Source organism: Euleptes europaea, chromosome 7 (genome assembly GCF_029931775.1).
Source record: "Euleptes europaea isolate rEulEur1 chromosome 7, rEulEur1.hap1, whole genome shotgun sequence".
In the NCBI taxonomy this organism is placed as follows: Eukaryota; Metazoa; Chordata; class Lepidosauria; order Squamata; family Sphaerodactylidae; genus Euleptes; species Euleptes europaea.
Window position 1 is genome coordinate 74,553,686 of NC_079318.1, and position 15,508 is coordinate 74,569,193.

At 45.0% G+C, this 15,508-nt stretch overlaps 1 protein-coding gene across 1 annotated transcript in view; it reads left to right on the top strand.

Moving 5' to 3' along the window:
- Positions 1 to 15,508, top strand: part of INTS9 (integrator complex subunit 9) — a 64,711-nt gene that overhangs the window by 27,720 nt on the left and 21,483 nt on the right. The window contains exons 9-12 of the mRNA XM_056852639.1: positions 4,777 to 4,888; positions 9,028 to 9,208; positions 10,796 to 10,856; positions 14,724 to 14,895. Coding sequence (XP_056708617.1) covers positions 4,777 to 4,888; positions 9,028 to 9,208; positions 10,796 to 10,856; positions 14,724 to 14,895 — 526 coding nt within the window. The remainder of the gene's footprint in view (positions 1 to 4,776; positions 4,889 to 9,027; positions 9,209 to 10,795; positions 10,857 to 14,723; positions 14,896 to 15,508) is intronic.

The following is a 15,508-nucleotide window of genomic DNA, read 5'->3' on the forward strand; positions in this document are numbered from 1 at the left end:
TCATGAGGAGGAGTGGGGAATCAAATCCCAGTTCTCCAGATTAGAGTCCATTGCTCTTAACCACCACACCATACTGATATTGAGCTTCATTGTAAAGAGTACCAAAATAAAAATCATGAATTCTGTTAAGTACTATAGTATATACTACTTACGTAGTATTTCAAAAAATTTCATAAAAGGTTAAAAAAAGAGAGGCTTTGGACACAGGCTCATAGTTTGCAAAAATAGATGCTCAAGATTATCATTAATAAATTACAAGCATAATGTTTCCTGCTGAAAGGGGTTTTGAAGCCCCAGAGATTCTCTGCCTTCTCCCCCTCCTCATCTTTTTGAAAAATTAAATGCAGCATATTTCACTATGTAATCCTTGAAGACAGTTGCCAGGCGGCATCTGTAACACCCTGTTGAATTATCTTCCCTTGAAGGAATGATGGCTTAACCAGCTGCCAACTTGTCCACCCTGCTCATCTAAGGGCAAACTCTTCATAGTGCTAGAGATATAATTTCCAGTAAATTTATTCTCACAAGATCCATAATTTTTTTTCGTAGAAAGGTGGCTGCACATCTGGAGGGCTGATTGGCTAGCTAGACATTGCCGTTCATTGCAGACTTGCATGCTACAATCTGGACACTTGGTAGTGTGAATAAGGCTGCCCCAGATTTTCCACCCATGAATGTTTGAAGGATGAAACAGGGGAAGGGAGTTTTGTGTTCCCCTCCCCACTTTTCCATATCAGCCTTTTATGAATGCTGTTCTCTGCCTGGTCGAAAATGCTTCTTTTTCCACTGCACCTTGAACACCTGTTGAGTTAAAAAAAAACTTCCCAAGGCAATCCCAGCCAATCAGGGATCACACAAACAACATCACAAAGCCAGTCAGATCTATCTCCATTTTGATGTCCCAGAGCCAAATTTGGATGAGGTCAGGAAACATTGGAGTTGTTCTGGATAGACTTTTGGACAATGACAGATATACTACAGTGCAAAGGGAATCAAGGACCCACTGAGGAGCATCTGCTGCTTTCATTTCTCCCCTCACCTCATTGATAGAAAAAATGCACAGAGGAATTTTTCTTTCTTTCATAACTGATAGAACATCAGGAGGGAGTGACCCATGAGATTGATTTTGGACACGCAAAATAGAGACTTTTTCACACAACTTGTAATTACCGTATTTTTCGCTCTATAAGACGCACCTGACCATAAGACGCACCTAGTTTTTAAAGGAGGAAAAAGAAGAAAAAAAAATATTTTTTAAAGACCCGCTGCGTCTTTAAGAAAATATATTTATCTTCTTTTTCCTCCTTTTTCCTTCTCTTTCCCCACCGCCCCCCTTCCCGGGACTCCCGGGAAGGGGGGTGGTGGTGGTTTAAACTGCTCTGCGTTGCCTGCCCACGCAGCGCAGAGCAGTTTAACGTCTGCACACACACACCCCGCGCTTCCCGACCAACAACTGAGAGGTTATTATGGCCAGGGCTGGGTGGAGGGATTACTGCACTCCACTTCCAGTTTCCTAGTCCTGCTCTGTGGAGCGTGCGCACAGCAGGGCTAGGAGGAAGGCTCCAGCCTCCCTTTCCAGGCTGTAAGCCCGATTGGGACCAGTCAGGCTTGCAGCGTGGAAAGGGAGGCTGAAGCCTTCAAAGCCCCACTGTGTGCACGCGCTGAGAGATCAGAGCGTGCGCACAGCGGGGCTTGGGGAACTCTCCAGTCTCCCTTTCCAGGCTGCAAGCCAGATTGGGACCAGTCCGGCTTGCAGCCTGGAAAGAGAGGCTGAAGCCTTCAAAGCCCCACTGTGTGCACGCGCTGAGAGATCAGAGCGTGTGCACAGCGGGGCTTGGGGGAACTCTCCAGTCTCCCTTTCCAGACTGCAAGCCGGATTGGGACCAGTCAGGCTTGCAGCCTGGAAAGGGAGGCTGAAGCCTTCAAAGCCCCACTGTGTGCACGCGCTGAGAGATCAGAGCGTGCGCACAGCGGGGCTTGAGGGAAGGCTTCAGTCTCCCTTTCCAGGCTGCAAGCCCGATCGGGACCAGTCAGGCAAGCCTGATCAGGAGGGGCAGTGGGTCTTTAAACTGCTCCTCCGCACACACACCCCCGCTTCCCGGTCCCGAGGCTCAGCTGAGCCTCGGACCAGGAAGCAGGGGAGGTTAAACTGCTCTGCGCTGCTTGGGCAGGCAGCACAGAGCAGTTTAAAGACCCCCCCCCCCGCGCGCGCGCTTCCCGTTCGGAGGATCCGCCCAGCAGCTGAGCCTCGGGACCGGGGGGGGGGGAGGTTAAAACTTCTCTGCCCTGTGCTGGGTGGCTGGGAGGGGCCTTCCAGCTGCAGCTGGCGTCGTCCCAGCCGGCTCCCGGGGCGGGCGGCGCTGCATTCGCACCATAAGACGCACTGACATTTCCCCTCACTTTTGAGGAGGAAAAAAGTGCGTCCTATAGTGCGAAAAATACGGTAATTAATATTTATCTCCTGCCTTTCCTTGTGGCTCAAGGTGGCTTACAAATCATAGTTTAAAACATTACAATTTAAAAAGAATAGACTAGAACTCCAGATACCCACTTCTCCCAGAGAGCCAGTGTGGTGTAGTGGTTAAGAGTTTGATTCTCCTTAAAAGGTAGAGAAAGTCGGCATATAAAAACCAACTCTTCTTCTTCCCACACAAAATATGCCTACAGCCTATACTCTCTTACAAGCACTGACCTTAAAGTGGCCTTGCAGCACCTCCTGAAGATTTCTCATGACGGTGTTCCTTCGATGCCTTGGGGACCCAGTTCCACAAAGTAAGAGCTAGAGTGCTAAAGACACGAGTTCTGGTTGATGCCAGGAAGGCTTCATGTGGAGGGAACAGCCCCTGGGTGGCAGCCTGAAGACCGTAACCGGCACATAGGGAAAGGTAGAAGGAGACGGTCCTTTAAATATGTAGGCCATGAAGAACTTTAAAGGTCACAACCAGCACTTTGAATTGGAAGCATACTGGTAGCCATCGTAGTTGTTTTAAGATGGCTGAAACATGTTCCTGTCAGCTGGCCCCTGACACCAATTGGTCTGCCACATTCTGAACCAGCTGCAGTTTCTGGGTTGTCTTCAAGGGCAGCCCAACATAGAGCATATTGCAGTAACCCAACCACAAGGTTACAAAAGCCAGGTCAGGGTAGCCAGGGTTGGTGAACCAGGTGCAGATGATAGAAAGAAGAGGAGTAGTAGTTGGTTTTTATATGCTGACTTTTTGTACCACTTAAGGAAGAATCAACCCAGCTTACAATCACCTTCCCTTCCCTTCCCCACAACAGACGCCCTGTGAGGTAGGTGGGTCAGAGAGAGCTGTAAGAGAGCTGTGACTAGCCCAAGGTCACCCAGCCCAAGGTCACACTACACATGGCTTCATGTGTAGGAGTGGGGAAAGCAACCCGGTTCACCAGATTAGCATCCGCTGCTCATGTGGAGGAGTGGGGAATCAAACCCGGTTCACCAGATTAGAGTCCAGCACTCCAAACCACCGCTCTTAACCACGTTGGCACTCTTGTCCACGATGCCAACCTGCATTTTAAATGGCTGGGTACCTGCGGCCTGATCCAGAAGGGACTCTTCTTATGTTGTGTTCAGAAAGAGACTGAAGCTCATACGCCTATTTATTATGTTGAATAGGAAGTTCCAGTAACAGTTCCTACAAGGGTACTTCGCCCCAATGCCCTGCAGCACCAGTCATTTATAAAAATCGATCCTTGGCAAAGAAGGCGAAAATTTGAATGGGCCATTGCAGGAGGGTCAGGGGAGACAGTTCAGAGGGTTCATCAAAAAGTCTTTCAAAGTATCTTCTGTTCAGCGATCCTAAGGAATCAATGCTAGCCCTCTCCACTCTGTAAACGATGAAATTATGGGTATCAGATAACGCATAATCATTTCATAGATTTTTCACAGGGAGATATGATATTATTTTTACTGCTTTATTGGCATTTTCATGTGAGAAGCATTTCATTTTCTTCTTCTTAGTGTGAAAATCTTATTTAAGGGGCTTTTTTTCTCCCCTCTGTGCCACACTGGTTCTTTACCCTGGCCTTGTGTTAAAAGTTCGGGATAGAGACAGAGAATGATGTAGAACTCCTTAAAAATTTTTAAAGCGACTGAGGATAGCTCAATCAACAGCTACTAGCCAGGATAACAAAGTAAAATCTCTTTATACAGAGAGAGTAACTACTGCACCACACTAACTACTGCACCACACTGTTTCTTGAGCTCTTGCTACCTTAACTAGAGTTCAGCAGTATTGCTGAGAATGTCCCTGGAAGAAGAAGAGTTGGTTTTTATACTCTGCTTTTCTCTACCTTTTAAGGAGCCTCAAAGTGTCTTACAATCGCCTTCCCTTCCCCCGGCCCCACCATAGGCACCGTTTGAGGTAGGTGAGGCTGAGAGAGTTCTTAGAGAACTGTGACTAGCCCAAGGTCACCCAGCAGGCTTTATGCATAGGAGTGGGGAAACCAACCCGATTCACCAAATCAGAGTCCGCCGCTCATATGGAGGAGTGGGGAATCAAACCTGGTTCTCCAGATTAGAGTCCGCCACTCTTAACCACCACACCACGCTGGCTGGAGAGGGATTGGCTGCACCAAGGAGTCCTGCGTGGCGTAATTGTAAGCCAGATGTGCTGTTTTTAACACCCAAAGCCACTATAAAGCATATTTAAGTGGTTATAGTGGAGAGACATAGGAGAGGCAGTGATCTCTTAACCATGACAGGCACATACTGTTAATCTAAAGGAACTTGTTTTTCCAACCATTACTTTTCAGCCTATGGATCAAGCTTCTCTTAAAAACAGTGATGTTCTTATCCTGACTGGACTCACCCAGATTCCCACCGCCAATCCGGATGGCATGGTGGGGGAATTCTGCAGTAACCTTGGTAGGTAGCCAGGGCAAAGGATGTATTGGGGAGGGGGTGGCATTTGCTCTTCCTTGCTTTATAATCTGACTCATAACCCCCGTGTGGGAAATGGCTCTGAGATTCCAGGAACTGAAGTAACTGCTTGACTCTAGCTCTCTCTTTCTGGCATAAAGCTAGCAGCGGAGATTTTTTACGACATGCCTTTGCCTCTCATTAATACAGTAAGTGCTTTTGAGAGATGCGAGTTGTACCTTTTAGAGGAAAAAATAGTTTTGGAATGGAACCGGCATAATGATATTGAGTCGTCTGCTCCTGCTCGTTTATTCGCTAAGTGGGCGACTTTGCTGCCAGCAAGTTGTGTTTTGACAAGGTTCTGGGTGTAATCCCCGGTCCTTAACGGTGCCATATCCTGTCTGTGTCTCTCTGCCAGTTTATAATCTTCACACATGCTTTGTTTAAAACCTCTTTCTCTCCCTTGCGAGATGCAGAACTGTCAGTCTGCCTTCCTACACCTGGTCACCGAAAGGTCTGGGGCACAGAGGTGAAGTGGCATTAGTAGCCAGATGCTTTGTCAACCAATCACATTTTTATTCTACCCTTCCACCAACAAGCTCAGTGAAGCATGCACAATTGTCCGCTCCTCATCTCCACAGCAGCCCTATGAGGTAGACTAAGCTAAGAGATAGCAACAGACTCAAGGTCATCCTGTGAGCTTCTTAGCTGGATTTGAACCCAGGTCTCCCCAGTGCCAATCCAGCACTCTATGTGTATTTTATCTATGTGTATTTGCACTTAGAATTTTGTGCACTTTTTAAAGTGTTTTTTTAAATTATTAAAATATTTGTATGATGCTCTCTCGGTCAAATTGACTTTTGAGTCAGTTTTCAAGTTGGCATTTAATAGAATGAAACAAGTCAAAGCAAATATAGAGCAGCAATAAAATAAGGAATTATGAAGATGGATGGTTGAAATAGTCAAGTGTTCAAAGTGCTTCGTATACAATATTGCAGCAAACCTTCCAAGAGACTGTAAGGCAGGATCAGAACTGCTTTCCTAAGGCCACCTAGTGACTTTTGGTTGAAATTAGGTATGCGCAAGTGACTTCCCAAGTCACTGCTTGATCTCCTGATATCTGCCACACCAGCTTTGGTATTTGTAATCGCCACTGACCGTGCCCCCCCCCCCCCCGCCCCAATACTCTCAAATGCACAGAGGACTTCAGAGATAAAGGGTCTCCTCTCTGACTTCGCACTGCAGGGTGCCCCTGAAGGGTGCCATGATATTGGAGATTAATCCTACCTTTCCTTAAACCTGCTAGAATCTGGTGAGATCTTATATGACTTTATACCATGCTGAGTGCTTCTAAAGCGCAGTGTGAAGCTGGAGAATGGTTGAGGGGGGGAGATGAGGTGATTGCTGAAGTGACCAGATTTGTGGATCTTTGAGTGGAGGACAAGCTAGGGGCAACCCCCCTATGCTCATCTCTTGCCTTGCAAACCCCATGGTCCTGGAGTAGCCACGAGTCAGTTGTGACTGACAGCATGCAATTACTGTGGTTTATTATTAAACTTTTTTTTTTTTTGCTGTCAAGTCACAGTTGACTTATGATGACCCCGTAGGGTTTTCAAGGCAAGAGACATTCAGAGGTGGTTTGCTATTGTCTGCCTCCACTTCATGCCTCTGGTATTCCTTGAAGGTCTCCCATTCAAGTACTAGCCAGGGTCAGGGCTGAGAGTGTGTGACTGGCCCAAGGTCACCCAGCAAGCTTCCATGGCACAAATGGTCCTAGTCCAACACCTTAACCACGACCCCACGCTGGCTGTCTTATTTAACAATGGAGACAGTGTAATGCAGAATTGAACGCAAAAACATAGACACCCCCCCCCCCCGCTTGCCCTGAGGAGATGGCAGTATAAAATTTAACGGGAGGATGCCTCAAGAGGAGGGAAATGGATGCAAACAGTAAGAGTGTAAGACTATTGATTTTCAATGGCCTTGAACATGTATATGTTTTCATTGGCTTGTGGTCTTGTTTATAAGGCTAATACTGTATGTGATGTTTATGTTTTTATTTTTTCCCGAATGGCCTTAAATATTATGTAAGCTTTTTCTGGTTCTTACTGGCTTTTTAAAAGTTGAATGATGATTTTTGTTTTGGGTGCTTCTATTTGTAAATAGTAATAGCATCCTCTGCTAATAGCTGCAGCCTTTGGCTGAGGTTATAAACTGGTTTACAGTAGAAATACAGCAACAAAATTGGTGCATTTTTTTTCTCCCATGTTCTTTATTTAGGTAGGTGGGTACAGCAGGAGCTGCTATTACAAATTTAGAATTAACTAGCAAATTAATTTTCCACTGTTGGAAAAGCTGATAATTGTCTGGCTGTACAACACAGTGGGTGTGAACAATATCATTTCCCAGCCTGTTTGAAATGTGGCATATGATACTTGCACTCCAGAAGAATTTGTTTGGTTGGGTCTCTGATGGACCATCAAAGTGGAGTTTGTGGGGGAGGGTTATCAAAGGGCTGCCTAGGGGTGTTCTCACACACACATGCCTGAGTGTGAGCTAGATTTGTTCATAAATCTGAGGAGAAGGGAAAATAGAAACCTTGAATGTAGCAAGCGGAGAAACGGAATGAGATTCTGTAGCTTGCTAGCACAAATCAGCCTGGAAGGGAGCTGTAGGGATTTAAGGCTGGGAAACTGGGCTAAAACTAACAAAACGAACAAAATTTCAAATCAGCATGGAAGGGAGCTGTAGGGATTTAAGGCTGGGAAACTGGGCTAAAACTAACAAAATAAATTTCAACAGAGAAATATAAAATTCTGCATTTAGGTAGGAAAAATCAAACACATAATTATAGGATGGGGAATACTTGTCTTGGCAGTAGTATATGCAAAAAGGATCTAGGGGTGTTAGTAGGCCATGCACTGGACATGAGTCAACAGTGTGCTGCGGTAGCTAAAAAGGCAAATGCGATTTTGACTGCATCAACAGCAAATACTAGCCTCTGTAGTAGCATATGTAAAAAGTTCTATCGCCTGTCTTGATATTTGAGTCAGAATAGCTCCTAATAGCATATTGAATGGTTGTAATGACCTGGATGTCCCAGGCTAGCCTGATCTCGTCAGATCTCAGAAGCTAAGCAGGGTCATCCCTGGTTAGTATTTAAATGGGAGACCACCAAGGAATACCAGGGTTGCTGTGCAGAGGAAGGCACTGGGAAACCACCTCTGTTAGTCTCTTGCCTTGAAAACCCCGAAGGGGGTCGCCATAAGTCGGCTGCGACTTGATGGCAGTTTACACACACACACAATGGAAATTTAGCTTTTAACATCGTTTGTATTTCCTGATGTATGTCAGTCCAAAACTTGGATACTTTATCACATGACCACCATGCATGGTAAAACGTCCCATCATGTTTCAAACATTTCCAACATACGGTAGTCCTTTAGTTTCTCCTCCCATTTTTTGTATGTCTTTGAGAGTGACATACCACCTATAGAACATTTTATACCAATTTTCTTTTTATTGTTTGAGATGAAGTAAATGTTAACCCATCACCCCAAAGATTTTCCCATAATTGCACTGGGCTATTTTAAATGTATTTAAACTATACTTTAAGGGGTTTTATTGATTTTATTGTTCTGTACTTGTGAGCCGCCCTGAGCCTGACCTTTGGGCCAGGGAGGGCGGGGGGAAAAGTATAATAAAATAAATAAAAATTACTGTAGGGAAGCTGGCGTGTAGAAGCTCCCATCATCTCCCTTTCACTCCTTTTGAGTGTTTTCTCCTTAAGTGCAATGGTTTGTATCTGCCTCTTGCTCCAAATTTCTTTCCAGTTCTGTGGCTGTGCTGCCCTCTTCTGGGCCAGAACATAACTATGTTGAAATAAACCTTGATGCACATGATGAAATTAAGACATGGGCATGCACAAGAATTCATACATGTAACCCGTATGTATAAAATTGCAACCCTCCATGTTCAGCAGCAAATATATCTGTGGCCTACCTCTATCATGTCCTGCTTGAGAACTTCCTTGGAACATCATGAGGGTCGCTATTAGAGAAGGACTGATAGACTGGATGTGTCTTTTTCTGTGCCCTTCCACTGTGTCCTTTATTGAGTTCCCTTCTCTCTTTATCTTTGTTAAGCTATGACAGTTCGGAATGGGGGAAATGTCCTGGTTCCCTGCTACCCCTCTGGAGTGATCTACGACCTTCTGGAATGTCTGTACCAGTATATCGACACTGCGGGCCTCTCCAATGTCCCCTTCTACTTCATCTCCCCTGTCGCCAACAGCTCACTTGAATTTTCCCAGATCTTTGCTGAATGGTAGGTATGGGCTGTATCAGAGGGCTGGGGTGGTGGAGTCCCCGGCTACAGAGCCAAGTGTACGCCAGTGGGGGGGAAAAGGGTTGTGGGACAGATCTTGACACACACCCCAAGTCATGAATGATATCCACCCTGTGCAGTCCATATAATTATCAAGTAGGCAATGATGGCGATGGAGGCATGAATACACCACTTCATATATAACATAGTGTGAGGTATGAGTGGATGGGTGAGGGGTGCTTCATATGAACACACGAAGCTGCCTTATACTGAATCAGACCTTTGGTCCATCAAAGTCAGTATTGTCTACTCAAACCGGCAGTGGCTCTCCAGGGTCTAAGGCAGAGGCCTTTCACATCCCCTACTTGCCTAGTCCCTTTAACTGGAGATGCCGGGGATTGAACCTGGGACCTTCTGCATGCCAAGCAGATGCTCTACCACTGAGCCACAGTCCCTCTGTAACATGTAAAATCCTCAGTGGCACAATCATTTCCCTCTTCTCAAGGAATACTATTCCATACACTGAGCCTCTGTGTGTATTGGCCTCTGCACAGAGACAAGAAATATACACATACTTTCTATCACAAGATGACAGTTGCCATCCCATCGAATGTACAGATCTTGGCCAGCCACAACTTCTTGTTTTGTGTGAAACCAGAGTTCTAGATCAACTCCCAGGTTGAACGCGGGAGTTGATTTGGTACATTATATAACTATTGATGTTTCAAGGGGTGAAAAGAAGTGATAAGAAAATCTCCCCCCTGAAACATCAATAGCTATATAAAAATGTTTGTCCTTCATCTGAAAGAACTTCAGTACAATGATGAAGAAAATTGCGAGATCAAAACAAATAAATTTGAAACTACTAAGGATTGATTCAATTTTATGGAGATGATTCTAAATTGTTTTTATCATGTTTATATAGATGTTGCATAACTAATGCCAGTAAAGGCTTCGTATTCGTATTCGGGGGGGGGGGAAATACTAAGGGTAGAATTCGATATAATGCTCAACGCAGAGCTGCCGTTGAAAACATCAGCTCCATGTTCTCTCCTCATATTTCATTGGTCTCACCATATTCTTTCCCTGCCCATGCCAGTGGCAGCCACAGGGGCAAGGAAATCTCTGGTATGATAACCGGAGTAGGTCTTCTTTATATTAAGGGGGAGGGACCACTCAAAACTTAGTTGCCATTTTTGGTAGCAGTTTTTGCCCTAGTAGTGTAAGAACGCTAAGTGACAAATCCATTTAAAAGCCAGGGATGCCTGCAAACACTTGTGAAATACTGAAGGGGTTGGACAAAGGGGAGGGAATTGGAGGGAGTTGATTCCAGAAGCGGGCACAAGAGAAAAGGCCTCAGCAGTGGGTCCCGGTCAACTTTTGACCTCCACACTTATGTAAGGCCGCAGAATCTGCTTTAATGGTGGATGACCTCAACTGACAGAATTTCTCAGCCTCATTGGGAAATCTGAACAGTAGGTGGCAGCAGTTAACTGCAATATTGTTATCATGCAGGTCTGTAATCCTAGTTTGATTTGTGCTTTCTTTCTCTTCCCTTCTCCCGCTCCACCACAATGTTTGTATAAGGCTGTGTCTTAATAAGCAGACAAAAGTGTACCTTCCTGAACCACCGTTTCCTCACGCTGAGGTAAGAGGATACTACCAAATGCCTGATTAGTCATCTCATTATTTTTCCCCACACAACAGAAAGACCTAAAAGTTGCTTCAGTCGTGTGCTTGCTATTCCAGAAAGAATTTAGGTTTTAGAAAATAGTGTGGTTTGTTTACTTTGCCTCACCTCGGTCTCAAATCGAGCCCTCGATGTGGCTCACAACGTAGAATGATTATTGCAGAACTATCTCAGGTTTTTTAAAACACAAATGTAAAATACAGCTATAAACAACATCGGACTAATCAACAGCAGGCGCAAATCCATTCAATCTAGTTCAGTGACATCAAAGTGATAAAAATCAGCCACCTTCACCTCTGCTGCCGGCTTCCACATACCACCTCCGCCTAGTATCTCTAAAGCAATAAGTGCTCAGATTTGTGTGAATTGGTGGAACAGTGTATACCAAAGCAAGGTGCTTTTTTAGGTCATGACATGCTGAGGAGGTGAAGGGGGTTAAAGCCGTCCATCCCACCCCTGTTTCCATATTTATTTTCAAACTGAGGCGTAACTGGCTTGGAAATTCAGAATGCACAAAACCCACGCAACATGGATTCTACTATATTCTGGCCTTGCTGAACAAAAGGCTACATAGATTTATTCAACTTTATAGGCTTGCTTATTGACCTTCTAAATCTCATCTTCCTTCTTTTAAAGGGGGAGGAATCCATTGGAGGCTGTCTTTTGTTTTTACACTGCAATTTAGGTTTGAAGTCATTTTTACCATCTTCAGACCCTGGAGTTTTTGGTCAATAAAGAACCTTGCCTCTGCAGGGAGATGTCCTTGAAGCTGTTCCTTATCTTTCCATAAATTTAATGTATTGTTGGTCGTGGGTGGAGAATTTTCCTCCAAGGTCCAGTTTCAGCTTTGTTCAGCCCTCTCAGGATTCTGGATGCTTGAAAATATGTTTAATTTCTTACCTATATATCCTGACTTAAATAATCCTTTTAAAAATCCTTTAAAAGGTTTAACAACCTGAAAGAAACCACAAATGTTGCCCAGTTTGCCAAGAAGGTAGTGCCAAGGTCCACAGGATTCGAATCAAGAATCTCCAATCTAGGAGACACATGTAAGGAACATCTGGACCTTCCTTGTGCAAATCAGATAACTAGTCCAGCTAGGTCAATATAATTTACTGTGGCTGACAGCAAGTCTCTCCAGGCATTGCTGGAGAGGGGCGGGATATAAATCAAATAAATAAATAAGGATCTGACACGGAGAAGGGTTTTCCCAACAGGGAGAAGGGGGGAATCCAGCAGATAGTAGTTTTGATCTGTTGACCTCAGGGGTTGTGGGCCCCGAACTTTCATGATGTACCACTCTGTTGGAGTCATTTCCTGAAACTCTGTTCGGGGCTTTAGAAGCCCAGGCAAGAGTGTGCAAAATCTGCCACTGCGATTAGTAGGCAATGAAAATGTCTGGATTTTCCAGGCCTGGTATAAATACTACAAATCAGATATCCTGCCCTTGCACAATTAAAAGAACTACACACTTCATGCTGCAACTTCCATCTCCTGAAATTGCTCCTGAAACTGATCTTCCAGACCTTCAGATATAGCTGGCTGCAACACCAGCTCGACTGCTGAGTTTGGGTGGTACTGTCTCTAAAATTTGACACATGAGATGGATTTAGGCAATCTCCCCCCTATATTGTGAATCTTGGCAAATGCCATGTAGTGGTGTCCTGTGTGCCTGTCTGGCCATATTCCAGGATCTTACCGTTGCATCACATAACCTTAGTATCAAGCATCCTGAGAGTGTTGACTTTGAAGTGAATGGGAAAGTAGCAAGGTTCTCCTGTGATAGGTGGCAAATCTAATAGCAGGACCATTGCCTATGATATACCCAAGTAGATGGAATCCCAGAGCACTTGGGTATACCATCCTTTGGTGGAGAGGTAGTTATAAAAGCCAGTTGTAGCAATGCCATTCATTTTGTACTAATTTGCCAATGAATTCCATTGGCATCTTTCCATCTTACAAGACCATGTTTGGTATATCGAGGTCCATGGAAATGGGTCCTGCCCCTTCTGCTGCATTTTAGTAAGGCCTACAAGCACCACTGAGGAGAAAAGGTGATATGGTGTAGCCCGATCTTGTCAGATCTCAGAAGATGAGCAGGGACAGTACTTGGAAGGGAAACTACCAAGGAAGACTCTGCTGAGGGAGGCAACGGCAAACCACCTGTACTTCTCCCTTGCCTTGAAATCCCTTTGCTGGGGTTACCATAAATCAGTTGCCACTTGATGGCAATTTACACACACAAGCACCACTGAGATTTCCATCTCTCCCTCACTTTCACACCTAGAACCTTGATTTCATATTTTGGAGAATACTACTTGTCCATGTTGCCTGCCAAAGAGCCTGCAATGCATAAATGCTAAGAGATGCTCTCCAAGCGGAGATCTGCACCGGGCTGAATTATAGAAGAATTTGGAAGACTTAGAGCTTATTAATTTGCAGATCACGTTGTGAGTGTATATTTAGATTCCACACTAGAGAGTAGAATGGGGATTATGAACAGCCCTCTTGTAGAAAAGAGAGGGCATGGTGGTCTTTCTTACTGATTCCAAGTAGCTGAGCCCCAGTTGATGAAAGCCAGGTGTGATCACTAAGATTAATAGTGCGCCATGTAGTAGATAGGAGTCTTTGAGTTAGACCAGGCAGATAGGGGGTTGAAACATCTGGAAGATCGAGGTGGTCAGGCAAGCGCTATGAGCCTCAGTCTCCTGACTGTAAAATGGGAATGTTGGTGGCCTGCCTCAGGTTTATCATCAGGAAGAAGGTGATTACTACAATAAAAATGCCTTAGAAATTTAGCCAAGAAAGCTAACCTTCCCTCCGGGTTCCTCTAACAATAGATCGATAAAACTCAGGGTTGGTGTATGCAAATACAAGGGCAGAGCTATACAAAGGGACTGGCTCAGTTCTCAAAAATGCCTATTCAGTATTGTGAGATGAACTTAAAACAGGTTGCAAAGGAATCCAGAAGAGAGGGAGCAGAGTAGGAGAGGGTGGGTGTTGCCATTCCAGTGATGGAGTCCCAAATGTAGAAGAAGAAGAAGAGTTGGTTTTTATATGCTGACTTTCTCTACCACTTAAGGAAGACTCAAATTGGCTTACAATCACCTTCCCCTCGCCTCCCCACAACAGACACCCTGTGAGGTAGGTGGGGCGGAGGGAGCTCTAAGAGAGCTGTGATTAGCCCAAGGACACCCAGCTAGCTTCATGTGGAGGAATGGGGAAAGCAACCCGGTTCACCGGATTAGTGTCCGCCGCTCATGTGGAGGAGTGGGGAATCAAACCCGGTTCTCCAGATTAGAGTCTGCCGCTCCAAACCACCGCTCTTAACCACTACACCACGCTGGCTCTCTGTTCCGTATGGAAGTACTGTTCCGTATAGAAGTAAATGGCTGCCATTCATTCATGGGAAAAGGTAAAGCAGTTGGGAACAAACAAAGCCCCATATTCTACTGATAGAGACCCCCAGATGGAGACGCAATGAGCCACCATCTCCCCCTGCCACGTCCTTGCACTATACAAGTCCTCACTCCACCCTCTTGTCATAATGACGGGCATTGGACTAGCTAATAAATAATGAGAAGGCAGTCTCAATTACTGTGATTTTTAGGAAAGGACGTCTGTTCATTCCCAAAATATGTGGCATGGATAGCACAGGAATCCTGAAAGCTTACCAGGGGTACATGTTCCTGATGCACATTTTAAGAGGTTGGTTTTTGCATCACTTTTTAGCATATACTGTATTACACATCTTCAGCTGTGTTGAATACTTTTGAGTACTTATTAAAAGTATCTTTGGTTGCTGACAACCCTCTTTTTACCCAGCTCATTCAGACGAACAAGTTGAAACATTACCCCAGCATACACGGAGACTTCAGCAACGACTTCAAGCAGCCTTGTGTGGTGTTCACGGGCCACCCTTCCCTTCGGTTTGGGGACGTGGTGCACTTCATGGAACTGTGGGGGAAATCCAGCCTCAACACGGTGATATTTACAGGTAAGGATTTGTGTTCGACTGATGGAGAAAGAAGATCGGACTCCTGATCAGAGAGCTTCCTAGGTTTTTCTCCCAGGGGAAATTAGTCTGCTGTTTCAGGCAATGTTTCTCAAGAAAACAACCATGGAGGCAAAAAAGAAGTGTAGATCAATTTGAGTGGGGGTTACAGACTGTATTATTTTCACCTCTCTGTCTACTCACTATCCACAAACCTATATTTAGACAGTGAAGTTGCATAGGATTTGAGAGGTTGCTGAAAGCCGTTGCCTCTTGCTTACTTGATTCTTACCAATGGATTGACCTCCAAATGCAATAAATGAACGGTTTCTTCCTGCTCAAGGTTTGTGCTTTGTATGTAATTCTTCGGCTGAACCTTCAAGAGATGATGATCAAGTCTGCAATGGTGAAATTTTCTGTTGATACTTGGGCTGAGCACCTGGTCACTCACCACAGTTCCCGCCTACCCTTGGTTGCTTTTAAGATCCAAGCGTATATAAATCCTGTTTCCAACAACAAGCAGCCAGTGTGGTGTAATGGTCAGAGTGCTGGACTAGGATTGGGGAATCCTGATTCTGGCTCCAGGTCACACTTGGACTGCTTATAATACTATCGG